The following is a 24,849-nucleotide window of genomic DNA, read 5'->3' on the forward strand; positions in this document are numbered from 1 at the left end:
ATGATGACTGGGGATGGAATATGGCACATTTTCAAAAACTGAAGGACATCATACAGAAGACAGGAAACATCTCCTTACAAAGTCTTACATATGACACATTATACCTTATCTGGGTTAGTCTCAGAGGTGGTATTCAGCAGGTTCTGACCAGTTCTGGAGAACCGGTAGCAGAAATTTTGAGTGGTTTAGAAAACCGTCAAATACCACTTCTGACTGGAGATTTTACAGTATCCTTCCCCTGCCACGCCCACCAAGCCATGCCCACAGAACCGGTAGTAAAAAAAATAATTGAATCTCACCACTGGTTAATCTAATCTGTGATAGACTTTTATGCACACCCTCTATGGATGATTGTGAAAAACCTTATGGATCGTGCATGAAGTCTGAGAATATTCCAGTCTCTTAGGAATTAAACCTATTTTACAGATTACGTGTCGAAGGGAGAGATTAAATAAATGCTGTAAAAGCTTCCTCTTCTGCCTACATGTTATTTTATTGGCAGGAGAAGGGAGCAAGAGTGAGAAAGAAAACACATTTCTCTGACTTTGTTAAAACATTCAGAAATTGATATGCCGAACTACAGCAGGAGCAAATTACCCATCCGAAGGAAGGCCTCTTGTCTAATGGATGAATGAGATGCTCTTAGACATTCTTCCTTCTCTTCTTATGGTTACGGCCACGATAATTGATTTGTTTTGTGCCATTTCTTTTTGTAGTTAAAGAGAATGACTTTCTCCAACAAATGTTAGAGTTCAAAATTATTTTGGGGGCGGGGAGAGTTCCACACTGATAGCCTTGTTGATGTGAAGATATGTTAATGGTCATAAATCACAACGGGTATAAAGTAGGTGACTGATCCAGTTTTACTTTTTCTTCTTTGCGTGGTCATTAAATGAATCACAGACACTAAGCAAACTGGTTGTTCGCTATGGGATGTTTTTGCTGAAAACCAGAAATAAACTTCATTTTGGGGGCAAAAATGTAAATTGTGGTCACGTAACCACAAGACACTGCAAACAGTTGTAAATGTGGGCAGGTGGCCAAGTGTCTGAAATGTCACATGACCAGCAGAGGGGGAGGGGTCTTTGGAACTTTGGAGCCAGGATCTAAGTACCTTTTGTGTGTGTGTCGTAATTAAGGGACCAGTTGCAAGTCAAGGACCACTGTATTAGATGGGGAATGGAGCGTGGCCTGGGAGCAGGCAAGAGTACAGTGGGAAACTGCCATTAGGCCTCAATTGGAGAGACAGGCCGTACGGCAGCCTCCTTTTCTTTCAGGCCTGACCTCCACAGCGGAGTCAGGAAAGTCAAAATGGGAGTTGCAGCAGTGAATTACTGAAATCCCAGACCTCCAGAAAGCAAATACAAATCAAGCACAATTAAAACAATACAAAGCTCCTTTTGACAGCTTTTTTAAAATTGTATTCTTTTATTTGAAGTCAAAATGAAAAATAAAGGTTTGTTAAGGAAAAGCGACATTTTACGTGGGAAAGGACAACACATCTGAATAAGAAAACAGAAGAAAAAAAATGCAAACTGTTGCTGCTATCAGAAGAGCAAGTCACAAACATGCTGTTAAGAAGCTGGTCCGTTGCACAGCTGCCTTATTATTATTTCTCTGCTTGGTTTTAAAACATTTTGGTGTACAAGACGAGAGGCAGTTATAAAAACAACACACAGTCCTTCCTTTACAACGAGGCGCGACTATTTGGAACGCGTTTTACAGAAACTGTAAACGCTCACCTTGATTCTGTCAGGTGCAAAGAGGAACTCTGGTAAGCATAGACAACCAAGCAAATCCCAGAGCATACATTGTGGTCCATGCAGAAATGCCCCAATTCCATAAAAGACACATGCACACATACTAGGTTTTCTTTGAGTGGCATGGCTTTGGAGGGGACGGTGTCATGTATGTCACCTTGACGTGACAACTGAGAGCGTTTTCATGTTTTGTTTCCTTAGGCTGGTACATGCAATGAAACTGTCATCTTTGGAAACCCGAAAAAGGAAGGACACATTGATAGTAGAACACTTTTGGCTTTCGTGTGAACCTCCTCGGCTGCTTTATTTTTTGTACAACCCTGTCTGTGGTTATTGAATCAGACTAATGAATTTGAAATGTTCTCAGTGGTGGTTTGAAGCCTACAGAGTACATTTCTTAGAGTGCTGCAAAGTGACTTTAGTAGAAAATCTGTTACCATATATACCGACGTGCAAAGGCTCAGTTTGGAAAGGAAGAGGAAGCAACATTATGTAGATGCGCCAATTTCATTTCATGGCTCACTGTTCTTCCATATAGCTCCCCTGAATCTCCCTGACTGTGACCGAGGACTGCTGATGGGGCTCAATCAGCACTCGGCTGATCACGAAGCATACAACTATTGTCGCAGTTTTCTGTGAAGACTATATTACATATAGTACTATTTTCTTCCATGGTTGACAACATCGTCAAACTCATGGAAAAGGAGTGAGAACTAGTAATCAAACAACTTAACAGCAGACAATAAGAGCGTCCCCCCCCCCCCCCCCCCCCCCCCCCCCCCTTAACTGCCACAACTTTATGCCAAGTCTCTCCAGATTTTTCTGCCTTTGCTTTTCACCACTTCATATCCTACCTTTTCTTCTTCAAAATTTTCACCTCTCAAAGTGAGGATATTGTCACCTCTACCCAACTATGATTTTCTGAGTCTTTCCCATTCTCTCAACGTTATGGCTCTTTTTTCAAGCAATATCCTGGAGAATCTCTTTTCTCCTAACGAATTCAGTAGAATACATGGGGGCTTTATTTTTACATTACATGTTTGAACCAGATGAGGTTGAGTTACAAAAAAAACCCAACCCCTATCCTTTTATGATCCTGCATGAAGTATGAAAATACAGATGGAGGAAGGCATCCAGAAATGTATAATCAGTGATGGGTGTGGTAAAACTGCTAATTTATGCCACTGTGTCATGTGGGGTTGTGCTGAGTGTGTTTTCTGAGCAGCTGCAATGACAGTAGGGCATGTTCAGGGGTGGGCTTCAAAAAATTTAGCAACCAGTTCTCTGCCCGGTTGCTGGGTGGGCGTGGCCATAGTGGACGTGACCTAGTTTGCCTCCTGCACCACCCTGGCCTGGGAGCAAAAATGGGCCTGGGGGGGGGGCATTGTCATCCTCCCTGGGCTCCAGAGGCTTTCCTTGAGCCTCTGGGAGGGCGAAAACGGCCTCCCTGGGCTCCGGTGGCCCTCTGGAGGCTGGAAACAGGCCTGTTTCTGGCCTTTCAGAGCCTCCGGGAGGCCTGTTTTTTGCCCTCCCTGAGCCTCTGTGCGGGCCCCACACTTACCTGTGATCCAAAATGGGCTGTGTGGATTCCTGGGAGGGGCAGGGCAGGGGTGGGATTTGCCATTTTGCCAAACCGGCCATAAATTAACAACTGGTTCACCCAGTTCTACGAGGTGCAATCACAATAAAGTAAACTAAACTTAACTAAACCCGGGTGAACTGGTAGCAGCCCACCCCTGGGCATGTTGTCACCACTCATCAAACAATTTGTAAAATGATCATGCAACTGAAATTCAGGGTAAACCAGCTGAAATCCATACAAGTAGTCCTTGACTTACGATCACAATAGGGATCAAAATTTCTGTCACTAAACAAGGCAGTTGTTAAATGAGTCAATCATATGACCTTTTTTGCCACGGCTGTTAAGTGAATCACTGTAATTGTTAAGTGAATCATGCTTTTGTTAAGCTAATACCCCATTTACTCTGCTTGTGGGAAGCCAGAGTCACCTCGTGGTGTGGTGTATGGCAAACAAATGTAATAAATAAATAAAAGTAGAACTGGAACAACAGAGGTCTTTAAGGACATTTTGTAGGATAAATGTGGGTAGCTCATAAAATTCTACATAATAATCTGCTTCCTGAAACATTTAGTTCTCCTTGGGGAGAATCCCATAATTCACTGACACAGCAAAAGCAATTAATAAATGCTCAGCTTCTTTTGAGGCCACGCCAATTACTACTTTTCTTTGGCTTGGCGTAAAAATGTTTTGGAATCAGTCGATTTGCAAAGAATGCTAGAATCAGTTGTAATGGGGAAAGGTAGCACATGTATATATGGTAACATCTAGCTCAATTCCAAAAGCATGGACCAAAAGCAAATTGGTATGGAACTGAACAAATGACCTGACTCTAAAATTGGAGAGTAAAATCAACTGAAAATGCAATTAAAAAAATACTTTTATGTTTTTTTAAATTTCAATTACCTTATTGTACACAAAATCATACTCTAATTAAAAACTAAAATAATTTATGGCTATGAATACCATTCACTCAAATAGATTTAGTATTTTTTAGGCTAATCAAATTTTCCATTAAAAGAGTATTTTGTATATTTCAAGTTATCAAAAATATATGTCGAAAATTAGATTCCTTTAATATTCTGTGTCAGTCCTCTTTTCAAAACACAGACGTGGAGAGGCACGCAAAATACAGCAGTATTTTAAACATTTTTTAAAAGAGACATATACATGAAAATACTATTTGGGAGGCAAAATTCCCCAAAGACAATTAACACACAGTATTTATAGTATTGTGCATCCATGTATGTACAGAAATTTAAAGCACACAAAATTGTGCATTTAATGTACAATTGAAAGTTTTAACATACACAGTTGCATGAACAGCAACAATTACAATAAGAATCAGAACAAGGACAAGCAATCAATGGCCAAATTGCTTTATATAGACAAATGCCTCCCAAGTTGCTGCGCGCATGCGCGCGCACGCACACACACACACACGCACACACAAAACCAAAGGTTGTGCCCTAGCATTCCTTCTTGAGACATTGCAAAGGACTGGGGGTGCATTTTTGGGATTTCATGCTGGTTTAGTGGCAATTTTCAAAATATTGCCATTGCAGATAGCCATTCTGGCTGTTTTTGTGATCAAGCTAATCCTACTTTTAATGTCTTACAAATCTCATTTACATTTTTGTCTTTCCTAAGATGCTTCCCCCTCCCCCCCAAGGGAGAAGAGTAGGCATTATTCTGTCTAGTGGCTAAACTTTCAGACAAGAGAGTAAAAATTGGGAAATATTACCTGGTTTCTTCCTTTAGATAGCTTCTTTGCTACCCAAATATACCACCATGGTACCTGGCTTCAGAGGAATTATTCTGGAATAGCTAGTTTAGGAATTCATCCCAGCTATTTTCCAGATATTTTAAAAAATAGGAACAACCCCCTCCCCCAAAAAAGTGGCTCAGTAACCATGTCTGCCCATCCCTCTTGGTAAGTGCGAGATAGATTTTTCTTTTTCACCCTCAATTATCTCCTTGAATAAAACTCAAAATGGGCGGTTTCGATCTCTGCTCGCCGCTGGAGCACCCCAAGCCGGCTGGTTTTGGGGCTAAGCCACCCCGTAGAGGTGGTGAAGAAGGGGGAGACTGCCAGCAGGGTGGAGGAGAGCCGCATCTCTCCTCCTCAGCTGGCAATTACTCCCTTTCCCGAAGGCGGTTGCAGCGGTAGTCAGAAATGGCCACCACAAAGAAGAACTCGACCGGAAAAGAATGTGCAGGAGGAAGATAAGAAGTGAAAGTTTTGGCTGACCGGGTCAAACAGCAAAAGCAACAAATAAGGTACCCTGGAATTTAAACTATTAAAAAAAAAATAACACTGTTCCCAAAGAAGATTTCTAAGCAGCGAAGAAGAGAGAAAAGGGAAAGGATTTGGTTTTTTTTTTTCCTCTTCCTATACTGACAGCTAAGAGACTTAAGCAAGGAATTGGAAAAAAAATCCCCTTTGACATTAATAGGCATTTAATGCTGAAAATAAAAAGTCAAAGGGATAATAAAATAGTAAAACCCCAGGAAGAGAAAGTGAAAAAAATAAATAAGAAGAAACAGCTTGGGACTATTTGGATTATTTGGTGATCGCTGGATTCTTGGTTACTGCATTTGAATGACTAAAATCAAACGGGTGGTTGTTTAACAGTGTTTAAAATGGCTCCACTTTTAGAAGAATTGAAAATGGAACTTAAAAAGTACAAAGAAGATGCATAAGAAGGGAGAGGTTCTTTTGGCTTAGTATTTCAGTTCTTGGAAATGGAGATTTGGAACTATGAAAAACAACAAGAAATGCCTGCAGAACAAGAAAATTGGGACAAAGAAGAAGCCATCTTTAATGAACAAGTAATCTCACGTGGGGAAAAAAAAGGAAAGGGGGGGAAAGAGAATGGAAAGTTTAAGATTGGGAAAAACAACCCAGAAAAAGAATAGAGTGAAAAATAAGTATAAAATCAGAAAGCAACAGAAGAGGGAAATGCAGAAGAGAGAATTAGAAGTAGAGAGACAAGGGGGTAAAAAGGGGAGGGAGAAGATGAGAGGGAAGAAAGAAAGGAAAAGAAGTTATAAAGGACAGAAACAAGATATAGAGAAACAGGGCCTATTTAGAGATAATGGGTGAAAATCTAATTGAAAAAGGGATTCTGCAAAGGTACATAAGACAGTATTGTTATATTAGAAATAGAAATAATTTCAGAAAATATGAAACAATGTATGATTAAAATGTTTGATAAAATAGTTATTGTAACTTAGTGGAATAAATAAATGTAACAAAATGAATATAAAACATATGTGAAGAGAAATAAGGGAAAAATTAAGTATGGAGATTATACATGTCTTTAAGGAAGTATGATATTTAATTGAAAAGAAATGTTAAAGATGTTAAGACTTTAATGAATATTAATGATAGAACTGAATTGGAATGGAATGAGGGTGTTAATTACATATATTTACAATCCTTTTTTTTAAAGAATATAGTGTGCATTATAAGAACATACCAAGCAGAATTCGATTGGAAGTTATGTATTATGTATTATATTGAATGTCATAACCTTAAGGTATGTATCGAAGTTTAAATAAAAGTTGAATGGATAAAATTAAAAGATATAAAGGTGTCATACTCCAATTAGTAACTACAGGAGAAAATTTGTCTAATGAGAAAAGATAATATGAAATTGAAACAGAACAGACAAAAGTATAAATATAATGATTTGAATTGAGATAATCAAAATAAAATTGAGAAAATTAAAAGAGGGGAAAAACTATATAGAAAATGCAGAATAGTAATAAGATATGGAATAGAACACAAAAATGAGCATGAAATTGAGTTTGTGTCTGTAGAAAGAAGTGTAACCCGGGACCATGCTATTTTCAAAAAAGATGTTTTACTTGTATTTTGTGTGTGTGAAAACTCAAATAAAACTTTATTTTAAAAAAAACAACTCAAAATGGGCCAGAACTGCAACACATTTCTACTGTATGCATACTATGGAGCATTTTGCTTTTGTCATCAACTGTACTGAAGAAAACATGGGGATCGTAACTGTGGCACTAAGTTTCTGACTGTTTTACTAATTGAAGGGATTTTTTTAAAAAAATTGTAGGACAGTAACATCAGAAGTGTTACTGCTATGTGAGGTGAGATTGCAATGGGTGAAAGAAGAAACCATTTGCTGCAGGAAATAGATACAAATAATAAAAAAAGTGCTTAGTCTGGGTATGTATATGTTTGTGTGGAGCGGGGGAGGGTTGTTGTTCTTGTTGATGGCAAAAATAAATTCCTCCTGAAGAAACTCTGAATTGTACATTTTTTTTCAAATATACCAGAAACCTTTCCATAAGGCAGCATATCTATATAATCTATCTTTAGCTATATCTACATTTATATAAACCCCTGTATGTACAAAATCATCTACATATCTATGCCATCTATCTACATCCCATAACAGTCATGAGCCAAGCATTTAAAGAGTTGACCAGCAACTGAATACATCATTTTGGTGAGCACGTATGTAAGATTTAGAATAGAAAGATGCATATATTTTTTCAAAGCATTAATATTTAAAGACTCTTGGTATTCATTTTGGGAATAAAACATTCCCTTCCCTGTATGCATGTATGTATTTATGTACACCCATACATATGGAACTCTCATTTCTCTTCACAGCATTTCAAATTTTCATTGGCTCCACTGGGAAAAAAATATTTACACTTCAACCAAGAAGTAGACATAACTTTCTGCATGCTCACTGTAGTTTCTAAGCATTAATGAAGATGTGGGTAACTAATCCAGCAGAAAACTGACTGCTGTTGGGTTTTTTTGTATGTGTGTGTGGGGGACAGATTTCCTGCAATTGAGCAGACACTAGCTAGCTGCAAGTCTTGATAGTAACACGGAAAACCTGGCATTTTCCCCTTAAAATTGGTAGCATGCTGCAAGTATTCACCTCTGCATATGCAAGAGATTACCAGTTTTTCTGTACGCATCAGTGCAGTCAACAACTTCTGTAGATGTGATTTAGTGCATTCAAATGGCTCCAGGATCTGAGTGTTTCCTGATAAGGTTGGGGTCTTGACTGAATGACTTGTAAGCATGCTTGGTTCCTTCTGCTTTCCCAGTAGGCAGAGAACTACAAAGGTACCCATGCTCTTGTGAATAGTGCAAGTTGATACTTTAAATTCTGTGCAAAAACATTTTGATGATGGCCACATTGACTTGATGATGGCCACATTGACTTGAAGATGGCCACATTGACTTGATGATGGCCACATTGACTTGATGATGGCCATATTGACTTGATGATGGCCACATTAACTTGAGTAAAACTTTCATTTTGTTATCAATTAAACTTACCCAGAATGGCCTATACCCTTAACAGCAAAATTGTTTAATAGTACCATTGCCTTTCCGGGTCCTATAAGATACATTGATGAGCCCCATGATACATTTCCATTTAAGAAGTGATCCAAGGCAGTATTCAAAAGTCTAACTTCCCATCACCTGGCCATCTGAGCCACCTGGAGATGAGATCCTAAATGCATACTGAGGAATTGTATAAATTAAAGGGGATTCAAGTCCCAGTGGTATACTTTCATTCATTCAAAATATTGAGATCAGTAGATTTCACCAGAAACAAGAAAGATAAACTGTAATTGGGGGATCACCTCTTCAAAATGGCTAATCAGTAAACCATGCCACTACTGAATCTGCCCACAAATTTATGTGCTCATTCCACGTTTTTGGTAGGGTGAACTGTCAAATCCCATTGATCAAACAGCTGAAATATAAAAGAAAGGATAAGGTGAAAGACTTCTTTCCAAAAGTCTGTTTTACTTCCTGTCTCAAAAACTGTTTATGTCACTAGCTGGGTTTCCAGCTGAAGAATGTTGGGAATTGTCAACCCAAAAAGTGCAAAAATGATCTTGAAGAAAGAAATTGGTTTGATTTAATGATTTAGGGTAGCTATACCGTGAAATACTTCTCCCATTCAAATGGTATAACTGAAAAATGCTGTAGGAGCAAAACTGCTCAAACGCTTGTAGTTATGAAAACTACAAAAGAAAAACAAAACAGTGGGATTTTTTTTGTCTCCCAGTAAAACTTCAGGATCAAGGAAAAGATCCTTTTCAGTGATCTTTCCCACAGAAGGTTACAATGGAGGGAAAAGGGTAAAATCAGATAATCTTCAAATTTGTTTGCAGAGACCTTTTTGGCCATACCACTGGCATCATGTTATTCTTCAAAAGCAACATTATTTTTTCCGAGCAATTGCTGTGAAATATCCACATTTGTCCTTACTGATGTTGTGTTGCCCAGTCTGGTGAAACACAATAAAGTCAGTGATGCTCAGAGAATTTTTTTTTAAAAAATCAGCTCCTGGGGCCATGAATGCTACTCAATAAACGAGGGACAAAACTGACTATTTAGGATGGGAAAATTCCATAGTGAAACATTTTAAGTTTCCTGAAAATTTCTTTTTCATGTGAAAAAGATAACATTTTTTTCTGCTTTGTTAAGTACCAAATAAAGAGTCAGGAATTGGCCACCTAACTTTAGAAGTTGTAGTGCAAGTAAGCATATATGCAAAAGTTAATTTCCCCCCCGCCCCCAATGTCTTTTCTTAGAAAACTATGCTGAAAGTCTGCTCTCCATTTGGTAAAGACATGAACTGGGACTTCTGAATGCAAAGTTTGTTTTGAAGAACTAGTCTTCCATTTGTGGTAAGTGTGATCGTATTTTAAAGGCAGGGCAGAGGAGCAGGGCCACTGAGCAACTTGATCTCTTAAAGATCACTACTGAACACTTCAGGGATGTTAGAAAAAGATTGATCTGCAATCCTGCCTTGACCCAAAGGGCTGTGCAAATCTGTGTGATCTCCAGACTGGTTGCTACCTTCACTGGATAATGTGGTCTTGTAAGGCTCAACATATATTCTGCGGATGTTTGGCCTCAGTTCCTGGTATTTGTCTTTTCCTTCTTCTGGGAGACTTGAAGCATGAGGTAAGAAAGTACTGCGGGGACAATCGATAGAAATGCTGATCTGCTCACCAGGAGTGGGCTCTTGAGAGTAGTCCATGGCTTGTGTGAGATGGGGAGTGTAGAGGCCTTCAGAAAGAGAGATAGACTGGGTTTCGCTGTGTACACGGAGCCAGCGATGGTGTCGGCTGAAATAATTGTAGTGCTGATGTTTCCCATGTTTTTTCTTCCCTAGAAAGCTCAAAGTTTGCTTTGAGCTGGAATTCTTTTCTGGGTTTTTGGGTGAAAGCCTTCCAATTGACAGGCTCTGCATATTCTCTGTAGACTGATCAACCTCTGCCTCTAAGACACTGCTCCCTCTTGGGTTTTGTTTTGGAGTCAAGCACCGTTTGATGTCATGGACTTGGAGGACATCTGGGGCACTACCACTCAAACAACTCACAGCCTGATGGGAGATATCCTGGGAGGATGAATAAACCAAATCCAGTTCTCGTGGACTCAAAGCATCACTGGAATCGTAGTCACTGTCGGTTGGGAGGAACACCTCTGAGCAACCTTCTTCATCGGAATATGGCAGGGAATCTGCAACGAGAATAGAAAGGATTAATCCTGAACAGACCGCATGTCTTAACTGTGTGCCTAACTACCCTTTACAGCAAAATGAACCTGAAATAGGTTTCTTTGTTACTGAATAAGGGATTTTACTCCGCTAGTTGTTGTCGACTATAGGAGGCAGTGCTCACCTCTGTTTCAAGGCCATTGATTGCTATCCAAAGACATTTCCGAAGTCATGTGGCAGCATGACGAAGTGCTGTTACCTTCCCACCATAATGGTACCTATTTATCTATTCACATCGACATGCTTTTGAACTGCTAGGTGGACAGGAGTTGAAGCAAGGATGAAAGCTTACTCCATCACACAGCACTCAGGTCTCAAATCTGGGCTGCCATCTTTCCAACTAACAATCTCGGCTTAGTATGATACATGAATTCAGCTGATGTCTTACTTTTTAACTGCCGAGCCACTGCACTGCCATTGTTACTGAATACATTTCTACATTTCTACAAATATGAAGAGGAGAACTTAAGGACCATTTCTGATGTTTCTCTTTGGTAGAGGATATGGAGTATTTTTTAGTATTTTAGTATTACTAAAAGTACTGGTGTTGATCAGGATGGGGTTGGTGGGATCATGATCCTTTGACGAGATAACTTTACACTGCTTGCTCAGATACCGTATTTGCCGGCGCAGGTGATAAGACACTTTTTTGCCCCGAAAAACATGCCTCCAAGTGGGGGGTCGCCTTATACGCCGGTATATCCACTGCCGGCTGAGGCTTGTTGACGAGCGAAGGCGCCTCTGGCTTCCTGGATCCCCGCGTCGCTTCCGCATTTCATCCCGCTCGCCTCGCTCCGCCTCGAGGCTGCAGCCTTACTGCTCTTCCCACGGCCCCTGGCACTCTGCCCTGCCGCTGCAGCCCCAGGGGATTTCTGGAGGGCGTTTCCGGTGGTGGTGGGGGTCGCTCTTATACGCCCGGGTCGCTCTTATACCGGCAACACGGTATATCTGGACTCTTTTGTTTTTTGAGAAGAAAGCTAAGCATGCTGGTCTCAAGACTGTGTAGAATTACTTGCCCATTAAATACAGAAGGCTCCATTGAAGACATAACAAAAGGGGCTTCTTCTGAAAAAAAATCTACCCAGGAATAGTCTACGCTTCTTATTCAGCCTCTCACCTTTTTGTGGGGTGAAGCCCTTTCTAAGGCTCTTTAACTGAGCCTGTTATGGAGCTCTGATAGCTCAGTCTTCTCTTCTAAATTACTGCTTTCTATAAACATTGAACTTTGTTCACATATTGTCCTAAATCAGAATATAGTTTATTTAATTTTGGCTTAATAGGATGACTAAATCCAACGGTTTTGTTTTATAAATTGTGGTCTGGAGCTTAGTTTTATGGGCGAATCTAGTTGGCATGGCTTATTCAACAAACCATGATTAAAACTATGGCTTAGTGTTGCTTGTTGCTTGTTCTTTCCTGCATTTTCTGGACTGCCTGGCTCTAGACAGCTGATCTAACCTTTTGGGATTTTTGCCAGCCACAGGAGCTTGGATTCTTTGGAAAGTCCCATGGCTGGTACGTGTTGCCACTCATCTGTTCCCAACACAAAATGGAGAGACCAGGCAAGCACCGATAAAAGCTCCCAAACCAAACCAAAATAAAAACAAGCCTTCAATCTCAGAATGCAAACATCAGCTGCATGGGCTTCCTACAGTAGATTTATTCTGATGCTAGGTGTTTGTGAAAGAGACTCTGTATTTATGTACAGATCTGAGTTTTCAGTCTGTATGACATGGGAAATAATTCATATCAATTTGTTACCTGAACTATCTACTGGGGTGGGGAAGTGAAGAGTATTGTGTATGGATAGTGTGTTTCTGGAGTTGTATGCTGGATGGATACAGGATATACTGTATATATTCTGCCAGGACAAATTGGTCAGAATGGAAGGAGGTAGAAGAATTGGAATTTTTGTACTGTGGGCGACTGAGTTCAATGGAACATTAACCCCTACCTTGTGCTTAGCAGGACAGTGATAATTGACACTTGTGTTCCTCTGTCTGGTCCTTTTCAAGATAGAAAGGATAGTTGTTATCCAATATATATGGAGGGCACTGGTTGGGGAAGGCTAACATACATATTTTTTACCATTTTATTCCTTGTTATTATTACATTTTTAAAATCATGTGAAGAGCAGTTGCTCAGTGGCTTAATGACACTGGAGATGGTCTTTGCTCTAGTGGTTTGAATCTTAGCACTGCGTGGCAGGATGGTGAGCTCCCGTAATTTGCCTCAACTTCTGCTGACCTTACAGTTCAAAAGCATGTTCTGTGCGAGTAGGTAAATAGGTACCACTTGGTAGGGAGATGAGTTGGTGCTCTGTGCAGGCAGTCAAATGGTTATGGCATATGTTTACAAGGCGGCTCCGAGGAATGGAGGAAGCCTAGGATGAAACTACACAAAGAGTTGCTTGTCTTTCTGTCTGGTGCAAAGCCAGCTCACCCTCTTGTGGCACATCACGGGAAGCGCGCAAGAGTGTATCTGACAGCTGGTAACCAGGCAGCCAAACAGCTGCTCTAGAATAGAATAGAATAGAATAGAATAGAATAGGACCTTGGAGGTCTTCTAGTCCAACCCCCTGCTCAAGCAGGAGAACCTATACAATCTCAGACAAGTGACTGTCCAGTCTCTTCTTAAAAACCTCCAGTGATAATTTCTGAAGCCAAGCTGTTCTAAAGACAAACTCTATCATAGCCTTGTAGTCTCCTGGCTAATGTAACAGTGCCATATGGTTGTTGTTGTTATTATTATCCATTGTTACAAGTCTAGGTATTACATATTTTGCATTCCAGTATTGTATAATAATTCCTTTAGGCAACTCCCATGCCTCCCCAATGCGTAATTCTTCATATTTTGATCAAGTCCCAGGAATGAAGAACATCTTTAACATACAAGGATTGATCCAGAGACATGTTAATAATTCTGTGGATGTCATCTCTGAATGCAAGAATAACAAAACAAGTCCAGATCAAATAGGTTAATATTTTAGCTTCTGAGTTATGTTTCCAATATCAGGAAGATGATATTTATTTAAACTAAGCTGAGCTTTTGTGCTCATGTTAATGGGCCTATTGAGCAGAGTATCAGCTCTAGTCATTAAAACCTACCAACACACACACACACAGAGGGATAATGACTTAGAAAAAAGGCAATTATTGGATGATTATGTACCACTGGTCAGCAAAAGTAGCACTGGTTAGCTCATTGCGTGGCAACGCAGAAGAGATTTGTGGTGCAGCGTGAAAACATTTTCAAGGGTTGAATATGATGTGACATACCCAGAGATGCTCAAGCAGAACAGTTTTAATACTGATTAGAATATAGCATATGAGTTATGCTTATGTTAAGTTGTGCTTAATCACATTGACGGGGGAATTTAGGAACCAAGGTTGTGAATGATGCCAAATTAGAGAAGGGAAGAACACTTAGACTTATATACTGCTTCACAGTATTCCAAGTGGTTTATAGAGTCAATATATTGCCCCCAAAATTTGGGTCCTCATTTAACCAACTATGGAAGGATAGAAGGATGAGTCAACTTTGAGCCAGTGATATATAAATTGTCCCCTTCCCCCCCCCCCAAAAAATAAGACCCTGTCTTATATTTTTGCCACCAAAAAAAGGCACCAGGTCTTATTATTTTGGGGGGGATGTCATCCACTGACTCACCTCATTTGCACGCATTGCCCCTGGAGGCCTTCAGGAACTTCTTTGGCTGGCAAGACCAGAAAGGCTTTACTGAAGGCCTCCAGATCGATTGGGAGCTCTGTTATCAGCTACAGAGGCCTTCAGGAAAGCCTTGCTGGCTGCAGAAGAAATGGGCCAAGGTGTGCAAGGCCTGGCTGCAACTGTCTGAAGGTAAGTAGTAGGGCAGCACCAGCCCCCCCATCCCCACCTTAGCTTAATTTTTACTTGTGCATCCTAGAGTGGGTAGGGTCTTAATTAGGGCTTATTTTGGGGGGTAGGGCTTATGTTGGGCACATATGTAAAAATGAAGCTAGAACTTACTTTTGGAGTAGGTAGTATTTTCAGGGGAACACGGTAGCAATAGCAATATCGCTTCACAGTGCTTTACAGCCCTCTCTAAGTGGTTTACAGAGTCAGCATATTGCCCCCAATAATCTGGGTCCTCATTTTACCGACTTCGGAAAGATGGAAGGCTGAGTCAACCTTGAGCAGGGGAGACCCGAACTGCAAAACTGCTGGCAGCCGATGATCAGCAGAAGTAGCCTGCAGTACTGCATTCTAACCACTGTGCCATCATGAATAGATAGATGGATGGATGGATGGATGGATGGATGGATGGATGGATGGAAGGAAGGAAGGAAGGAAGGAAGGAAGGAAGGATGGATGGATGGATTATGCTTCCCTGGTTGATTTGACTGAATATGTCTGGAGTGGAGACCTATTATAGAGATGCCAAATCCAGTGGGAAATGTAACACAGCCACTTTGAGTTTTTTAGGCAGCCCTAGCTTACAGTGGTGACTAAGTCCTACTGAATCAGAACTGTGGAAAGCCTTGTCCCTTGATGAAAGAGACAACAATATTTTCCCCTTACCAGCTTTTCTTCTTGGCATCTCCATCTCTGGGGAAGGAGGTGGGGATGGAAGACAGTCAAGATGGGAGGATGTTGAGCTTATTTTCTTCTGCAGGGGTTCCTCTGACAAATCCAGAATTTTCACGAGAGGCAAGCCTGAGTTTGTTGGTCTGTACCGTGCATACTGCAATGCTTCATTGATCCACCTCATTTCACGCCAGATCTCATCAATTTGCTGCATGAGGAAGTAATACAGACATAGTTTCACAAGCAAATCTTATCTTGACAATTTTAATTGATTTCTGTTAACTGCAAGAGAAAGATAATCCTAGTAGAATTTGATAATGATCTTCAAGGTGAACTGCCTTTTCATGCACTCTAGATTTTTTGCACTGTACCTTCTCCTTCCAATTCCCAGGGTATTTGCATGTTATTTGCATGAATATTTTTGGCCTAGATAGGAAACCAGAGCAATCCCCAAATTTCTATGAGTTCTGACTTTCTGAGTTTTTTTGGAGAGACGATAGGTCTTTTTAAATATCTGTTGAAAAAAGGGTCAGAAGTAATTATGTTTCATAACTTTGTTTTTTCTTCTCTTTATTTTCTGGCACCTCTTTTCTTTTTTCTTTTTCTTTAGATTTGTTTTTTATTCTATGCAAAATCTTCAAAATAACTAACTAACTAACTAACTAAAAATGATTCTCACATCCTGGACATGATTTAAGGTATTAATTATGTCCTCTGCATATAATGATATCCTCAGCATATAGTCAAGCATATCATATACATTTCCTGGCAATTACCATCAAGGTCTAGCACAATTCCTTAAAAACAAGGAAGAAGTGCACATTGTCACCTGTGATCTAGTATCCATAGGTACATACTAAGCTGTGCCTTGACAGATGGAGACACAGCTATTTCATGTGGGCATCTCCTAAAGGTGTTGTGGGGGGATGTTAAAACGTGTGAGAAGATATCACCACACATACGTAGCGATGTTCCAGTTTGTTACAAGTTCAGCGATATTCATAACCCCTTATGATCTGCTTTTTAAAGGTACATTAATATTGCTTATAAATAAAATAGGGAAATTAATCAAAATCCTCTAAACCAAAACTTAGGAGAGAAAACATGGAAAGCAAAACTCAAATTTGTAAATAAATAATGGAACATTGCTATAATTCTTGAAAATCTTTGAACAACTATTGATTGGAACAGTATTCACAATATTTTCCAAGTTTGTTACATGGTGCCATGCTTTTCTGTTTGGATTTTTAAAAATTTTGTGGGTTCTTTAATATGTGTTTTTTCTTTTGTAAACTAGCTTATTTGCCATCCAGAGTCATGGGCAGCCATATAAATTTTTTCAACGAATAAACAACCAAATAAATCTTTACCTCTCATGTGATCCAGTCTATTTTGATGGAAATAACAGAACAAAAGTACAACTACATGATTCTGACTATGTCTTTAAGAGTGCCTGACATATAATACTGCACACATTTAAATAAAGTTTTACTTTTAAATTCAGATATTTATTTTATCTCAGTCAATCCTGAAAAAAGTTCTTTTCTCACAATTCAATAGCCTAGTTTGCTACAACGTATTCATTGCCTGTATATAATTTTTACTGTCTAGTTTCTCACCAGTTCCCGTTTCTGAACACGGTTTATGGACTCCTTGATTCTTTACAGTGTTTGGATTGTATAGTGACTGACTTAGATCTAGAATCATACAAATGTTCTTGTGGTTTTGCGGTTGCGGCTGAAGATTGTGGTATGTGGTGGAGTGAATTAGTGTTTCTTTCCCCCCTTTTCTGTTGCCAGTAGATGGAATACAGCTGGTTTTCATTTGAGAAGGAACCTGACAGGTCCAATATGCTGTCACAGTAATTTGGTACAAACATGGTGGTTTAAAAAATGGCCACATTTTCATCAATCATAAACAATCATGCAATCTGGGACATAAGTTTCTGTCTTCTCTATGAAATGTTTGTCAGGAGCAGAACAGACCTCCTCACTTGTTAGAATCTTTAGCATTCGGTATGTTTTTTTTTTTAAAGTTTTAAAACAATTAACAGTGTGTGAATGTATATAATAATTTATGTCTTCTATTTTTCTGGCATATGTACAAGGTTTCGTTGTCTTCATTTATCAAGTTTTTGACTGCAGTTTGTTTTTAAAAATATAGAAACGAAAAAATTGCCAACAATTATTTACACATCTCTCTTAAACCACACTGTACTCACTAAAGCACCAAGAAGGAAGAAGTAATCAGTACAACGATGGGCATAAAATGAAATCTCTTTATGGGGTAATGAAACTGCTGGGAAGATAGAGTTAAAAGTTGGGGGAATAGATAACCTATGAAATGACCTATCTGGATGGAGAGAATTAGTGAACAGGTGGGATATGGGTAAAATGAGATTAAAGCAAGTAAATTTAAACATGGTTAAAAACTTTGTATATTAAGTGGTGTGGAAAAAAAGGCATTTGTTTCAGAATTTTAAAGCCAGGCCTATTTAATAGAGTTAATTATTTATTTACAGAATGTAAATAATGTGACAGTAATATCACAGAAAAGAAATGGATTGCATCCTGGATTCAAATTTAAGATTACTTGAAACCATCAGAAGTGACTAGAGAAATCTGCCAATATAAACTATACTAAAAAAAATGGATTGATTTGATGTCATCAAACTGGGGTTGACTCATAGCGACCACTGATAGATTTCTCTAGGACAGTGATGGCTAACCTTTTTGTTGTCACGTACTATAAGTGCATAATGATCGTAAGTTGTGAAAGCTGTAACACAGGTTGTCATGTGATTGGTGCGATTTTATACTTTGCTTGTGGTAGTTATTAAGCAGATCACCATGGTTGTTAAGTGAACCCATTGTTTGCTATCAAGTGTATTTTTGCAAAAAAACCCACAAAAACCCAGAAGTAAACGCTGTTTTTCGGCAAAGTTGTTGTAAACTGTGGACATGTGATTGCAAGACACTGCAAAGAGCCATAAATGAAGAAGTGTTGTATGCCCGAAATATAATAATATGAACACAGGTTATGGCCGCAGCCACCCAAACTTTGGAAGCAGGTTGTAAGTAACTTGAGGGGGGGAGGGCTCTTGTAACTTTGAATGGTTTCTAAGCAACCAGTTGTAACTCAAGGACTACCTGTATCACCCCAATTGACAGACTTTTTAAAATTACACTTCAATCATATGATTTCATCTCTGAGATTCACTCATAAAGTAAGCAATTTGAACAAGATGGGAGAGAAAAGTGGAATAAAAACTTCATAAAACTTAAGTTGTATTTTAACAGTCACCTCTTTATGCCTTGCCTCACCCAACTATTCTCTGCTTTGGTGCCCAAACACCACCCCTGCCACAAATTAACCCTGACTAGTTGAGAAAACAGATGGTTACCTGTATGTGATCTAGGACTTGTTGGTGTCTTAGTTTAGCGGCAGCAACTTCACTGTCTGAAATGGCTTCCCTCAGGGACTGCTGGGTGCTCAGAAAATCTAGCTCTATGACAGCGGAAAGGCGGCAATAGAGACTAATAAATTTTTCCTTGTAACTGCAGAAATGAACTGCGGAGACAACAAAGCACAGAAGTAAGTGTATTAAAGTGGGGGGGAAGACTTACCTTTTGAAGGAGCTTAATCAAGATCAGTTGCCATAGCTTACATTATTCCCTAAAAAACAAGGATTATGTGAAGAGCTAAAACTACAAAAGGGTTTTCACTGTTACAGTGAAAACACAAAAACATCGTGTAGGGCCTTAACATCAAACAGATTTACATGGCTTAAGCTTTTGTGGATCAGAGACTACCACAGGTATTAAATTAGATTAGTAGACTAAAAAGATAGCGGTCATAATCTCACTTACATATCTGGCTGTATTTATTGTTATATTTTGGGTGCAGTGAAGATCTGCCTTGAAATTTTACAAAGTGATTCCTCATCATTGTCCGATATGTTGTTCCACTTGGTCTCAACTGCATCGCTCTGCATTGTCAATGGCCCCCTAAGCATCTCTGCATCTTACCACATTTAAAAGCTTTTGCCACACATGCTCTATCTCAGGCCTGTCAAACTGGCGGCCCACCGGCCAAATATGTCACGCACAGGCCACGCCCACCCCATCTCCGCAAAGGCAAAACAATGCCATGACACATCGTGATATGTCGCCATCTGGCCTGTGACGTGATCGAGTTTGACACTCGTGCTCTATCTATTGAGTACTTAGGAAAGGTCAAAGTGATTTTTTTCTATTGGATAGTTTCCTGTTGATGTAAAGAGTATGCAAGCTTCAAATGTACATAGAAATCTCAATCAGGCAGAATGAAACACACAAGCTTGGACATAGGAGTTCATTAGGTATGGAAAGCCAGATAAAGCTTTCTGCTTCAAACACTATGTTTCATAGACTGAAAAATGACCAAGGATTATTCATGCATTGTTTGAGTAAAATGTACAAAGTTGTGTTGATGTTAGCATAATCTCATCATTCATGAGTTTATGCCAATGAATAACTGTTTTGCCTCAGTTGTGTATCAAATGAGCAGTAAATTCCTTTCTAAATTGTACTTGACTCCTTGGGCTACACTACACAACTAACTCAACAACAACATTGCTAAACAGGCCTCCCATGCTTTGTTATGGTTAACATAGTCCACATCCATGGATAATGGAAGTTCTAATCCATCTGAAAAGCACAGCTTCCTATACTCAGTACACTTACACCATTTTTGCTCCTCTAGTGAAGTAGAGGTTCATACCTATCTATAAGAATTTCCTACAGATGAAGATGCTGGGCCATAATATTTTTCTGTCTCAATAAGACACACAAGAGGTAGTGATAATTAAGATCTCAGCCCACTCAGGGTAGCAATTACCTCATTACAAATTCATCAAGTCCTTATACATAAGAAAAGACCAAGATGTATAAATGTGTTATGAAAGAATTGGAGTTCAGCTATATAATGGATCAAGAAAAGAACACTGGATACTGTCATAGACCATATCAAATTCTTTGTCCACTTCTCCATGCTTTCAATCTTGCCTACAGCAGGAAATAAGTAGAAGGTCTGTTCAATTATCAGGTAACTAATCCCATGTTGTTATTGTTTAATGTGGATTGCAAGGAATTGAACCCATACCTTCTGCACTAAAAATAGGTGTTCTATCTGTGAACTATGAACCTTCCAATCCACTCACAGAGATACTAATCTACTCACCAAATGTTTCATATTTTTGAAACAGATGCTCTGGCAAACCCTGATCTCTGTATTTTACAAGCTGAAAGTTTGGTGGTACTATATTTCTTTTGAATTTGAAAGTCGTAGCTTTCTTCTCCTACCCCTCAATGACATACATCTTGATTAGGGGACTGGAGACTAAAACATACAATGAACGGTTGCAGAAACTGGGCTTGTCTAGTCTAGTGAAGAGAAGGACCAGGGGAGACATGATAGCAGTCTTCGAATATTTGAGGGGCTGCCATAGAGAGGAAGGGGTCAAGCTATTTTCTAAAGCACCTGTAGGCCAGACAAGGAATAATGGATGGAAACTGAACAAGGAGAGATTTAACCTAGAAATAAGAAGCTTTCTGACAGTTAGAATAATCAACCAATGGAACAGCTTGCCCTTGGAACACTATCGGTTTAGATCATGATAGAGAATGTTCTTCCCTCTTTGGTGTCATCCAGATGTGTTAGAATAAACTCTCATAATTCCCAGCCAGTACATCTGGAAAATACCAGGTTAATGAAGAATATGGATTGAGATGAGACTCAGATTTGTGAAGAGTTATTGAAGAACACTACCGTCTATGTTCTGCCTGATAAAGAATCCCATGCAATTTGAAAATGCACAAACTTTCATTACATCTACAGATAATGGCCCAATAAAAAATATCACCTTACCTAATTGTGTATATCTTTCTGAATATGGATTTTCAGTTCTGGTCAATCATGGTGCTTCTCTCCTCCCCTACCCATAAAACTGAAAAAGAAAATACAACAGCAATAACAAAAAATGAAGGGGTACAAGTTTGAATTTCTGTTCATGCTGCATTTATAAAAAGCATGTTGCCAGCTCTACATCTTTGGTGTGATAATATATTGATCAGAGAAACTCCATCAAGCATTATTTCTGTCTCCACAATAGAAAGGGATACTGCAGAGCTAAACTTGGATCACCCCCTCACTCTTTGACCGCTTTCTGTTCTGAACAATTAGTACTGGCAATCATGAAGGACATCCTATAGGCAATTATGTGTGTTTCATCACAGCTTTCTCAGATAGTATCAGCTCTACACACACTGGCTTCTTCTTACACAAACTATAACCACTGCGGGTTAATACTGAATATTTATTCACGTGCAATGGAAACAAATAGTATAAGGAAAAGGCTTTCGCCACATTGGATTTAATCTCCCAAAAGGTCCTTGGTGCACACAAGAGCACAAAGTCAGCAGCATCTCTACATAGTTTATTAAGCAGCTTTCCCAAAAACATGCCATTGTCTTTTACAGGTGCTGCAGGATCCAAGGAAAAGATTAGGCTGCTTTAAGAAGTTTCAGACAGGTGTTGCTGTCATGCTCTGAGAACAGCTAGGGAAGTTTCTATAAAAAGTTTCTCAATGTCATGATGGTTTATGTAAGCTGATCTAAATGTGTTAATGTGTTTTTAACAGAGCCATCTTCTCAACAAAGCTCTCAATTGAACAAAGGGTTAGCCTTTGATGGATTATGCTGTTTGTTTAGGCTCAGCCCATATTTTGCCTCAAAACATCCCACGCTGAATGTCCAGCATCTCCAGAAACAATTATTAAAGAATCCTCCTGAAAATCTTGGCAACCCACTTCCAATCAGTAGTGTCAAAAATACAAGGGAAGTCGCAGTAATAGGAAAACTGCAATAGATTCTTATGGTCCTGCCTCTAACCCTGGGGTGTCAAACACAAGGTCTGTGGGCCGGATCCAGCCCTTGGGTTGCTTAGATATGGCCTGTGGGGCTGCCCTGGAAACAGCGAAGACCAGCCTGTGGTGCCTCTGCCAGTGAAAACAAAGCTCCGGAGGGCCGCAGGTAGCCCTCCGGAGTTCCATTTTCACTGGCAGAGAGTTGCAGGAGGCCATTGGAGCTGAAAACAGAGCTTGCGAGAGCCATGGGTGGCCTTCTGGAGCTCTGTTTTCACTGGCAGAGGGTTGCAAGAAGCCATAGCAGCTGAAAATGGAGCCTGGGAGCCCATTTTTATTGGCAGAGCACTTGGGCCACCACAGGTACCCCCGACACAAGTGATGTCACGCCCACCCTGGCCACACTCACCCTGGCTCCCCAAGGTCAACCCTGATACTGGCAGAGGTGGTATTCAGCAGGTTCTGACCAATTCTAGAGAACAGGTAGTGGGAATTTTGAGTAGTTCAGAGAACCGGTCGTAATCTCCCCCCCAGGAGTTGGGAGGGAATGGAGATTTTGCAGTATCCTTCCCCTGCCACGCCCACCAAACCACACACCCCAAGCCATGCCATGCCCACCAAACCATGCCCACAGAACCGGTAATAAAATTTTTTGAATCCCACCACTGGATGCGTCCCTTAATGAAATCAATTTTGACACCCCTGCTCTAACCTAACATGGGTAGTAGCCTAGTGCTAATAACTAGTCACAGTGCATATTCAGTGGGTGATATCAGCACTGAATATTTGAAACATTTTAGTAATCTTCTTAATAGAATTTTAATTTCCCTGTTAAGCAGGTTTTTTGTTGTTTTAAAGGCTTGACAAAGTTATACCTGCAAATAAATGTCACAATCTCTTTTTAATTGCTTGAAAACCCTTGGGGTTGTTTTTAACCTAGATATATATTTTAAGATCTTCCCAAGCCCTATATCCCTCTTTGGTCATGCCAATATATTTTTCAGTCATGTTTGAAAAAAATGAAAAAAAGAAGCAGTACTGACATTTTTCGTCATCTTCCAATGGGGCTAATTTCTAAAGGACTCTCTGAGCATCTTGGAAGACTCACAGCTTACCCTACACAGGTGGCACTTTAGCAAAATGACAACTGCTGTTTTAGATTCAGAGCTGCATTTCCTTTACCGTGGCCTATAATGTTGGGGTAACAAATGTTAACTTTAGCAGAGTCATCTGTGGTTTCACAGTTAAAAATCCAGTAGCCACCAACTAATAGGGAGTGGAAGTTTCCAATATTTGGGAGGTGAATCACAGCTATTTTATAGGCACTGGGGGAAAATGTGCTATAAATCAGAAAATGGCCTCTGCTCGAGGGCATGAGATCAGTTCCTTTTTGTTTGGAAAGTAAAATTGAGCTGTTAGTAGAATTCTCCCCGGAGTGCTTATGACTCCTCCATTATAAATTCACTGCATTGAGACAAATGAGAAGAGCAGCGGCAATTCTTAATGTTTACGTCAAACTGCTTTTACTACCTCTGCTGTCTGCGCAGAGCTATAGCCGATATCAAATGTGCTTCTAATCCCACTGGAAACATCACGATTTCTGGATTTACTTTTTTGAACAGTAGCTTGGAGTGCACTTAAATGGCTACTGAGGATGAGGGTGGCATCTCTGGAGTTGAGCTTGGTGAACCTACTTTCCTTCTTTTTCCCCATGAAAAATATGAAAAAAAAAAAAAGGTTTTCCCTTTCTAGGAAGCTCTGCATTTTGCTACCAAACTTTAGGAGCACCTCTAGGGACTTCCTGGGTTTTACAAAAAAGAATAAGGAAAGCGCAAAGTCTCCATGGCCAAAGCCAATCCTTTAATGCCAAGTTGAACACCAGATACTGGCCCTGTTGGCAGGGAAAACTGTGAATTGTAGTCCCAAGGCATCTGGAGAGTACCAGCTGGGAACCATTTGCTTTGAATCCTACAAGTAATATTTTATTGTGGGAATGGGCAGCATGGAGCCATGAACAACAGGGATATTTATCGGCAGTCCATCAAACTCCAAGCCTTTACCAAAACATTATTTAATTTAAGAATTAAACAGAATGCTGCAATACACTGAAGGGACATCTAGCAACACAAGTGTTGACAATCCTGCCTTACAATAATGGTAACATCCCTAGGGCTAGTTTGACTTCTTGGTTAATGAGTGTTTTGTAGTGGCTTTACAGCCCTCTCTAAGTAGTTTAAGAGTCAGTGTATTGCCCTCAACAATCTGGGTCCACATTTTACCGACCTCAGAAGGATGGAAGGCTGAGTCAACATTGAGCCAGTCAGGATCGAACTCCTGGCAGTCAGCAGAGTCAGCCTGCAATACTGCATTCTAACCACCGTGTCACCACAGTTCTTGCCAGCAGATTGGGAATAAGAAAATCACTTTGTGAGTGTGCTCATCAGATGCTCTCAAAATTACAAA

At 39.8% G+C, this 24,849-nt stretch overlaps 1 protein-coding gene across 1 annotated transcript in view; it reads right to left on the reverse strand.

The window, feature by feature from the left end:
• Positions 1-9,819: 9,819 nt before the first annotated feature.
• Positions 9,820-24,849, reverse strand: part of ANKFN1 (ankyrin repeat and fibronectin type III domain containing 1) — a 122,748-nt gene continuing 107,718 nt past the window's right edge. The window contains exons 16-18 of the mRNA XM_087956192.1: positions 18,889-19,055; positions 15,480-15,693; positions 9,820-10,882 (exon numbers count right to left, since the gene is read on the reverse strand). Of these exons, the coding sequence (XP_087812318.1) occupies positions 10,107-10,882; positions 15,480-15,693; positions 18,889-19,055 (1,157 nt within the window). The 3' untranslated portion in view covers positions 9,820-10,106. The remainder of the gene's footprint in view (positions 10,883-15,479; positions 15,694-18,888; positions 19,056-24,849) is intronic.

The sequence above is a fragment of the Notechis scutatus genome, chromosome 2 (assembly GCF_049901735.1).
Source record: "Notechis scutatus isolate UNSWTSFEM ecotype Mainland chromosome 2, rNotScu1.2, whole genome shotgun sequence".
In the NCBI taxonomy this organism is placed as follows: domain Eukaryota; kingdom Metazoa; phylum Chordata; class Lepidosauria; order Squamata; family Elapidae; genus Notechis; species Notechis scutatus.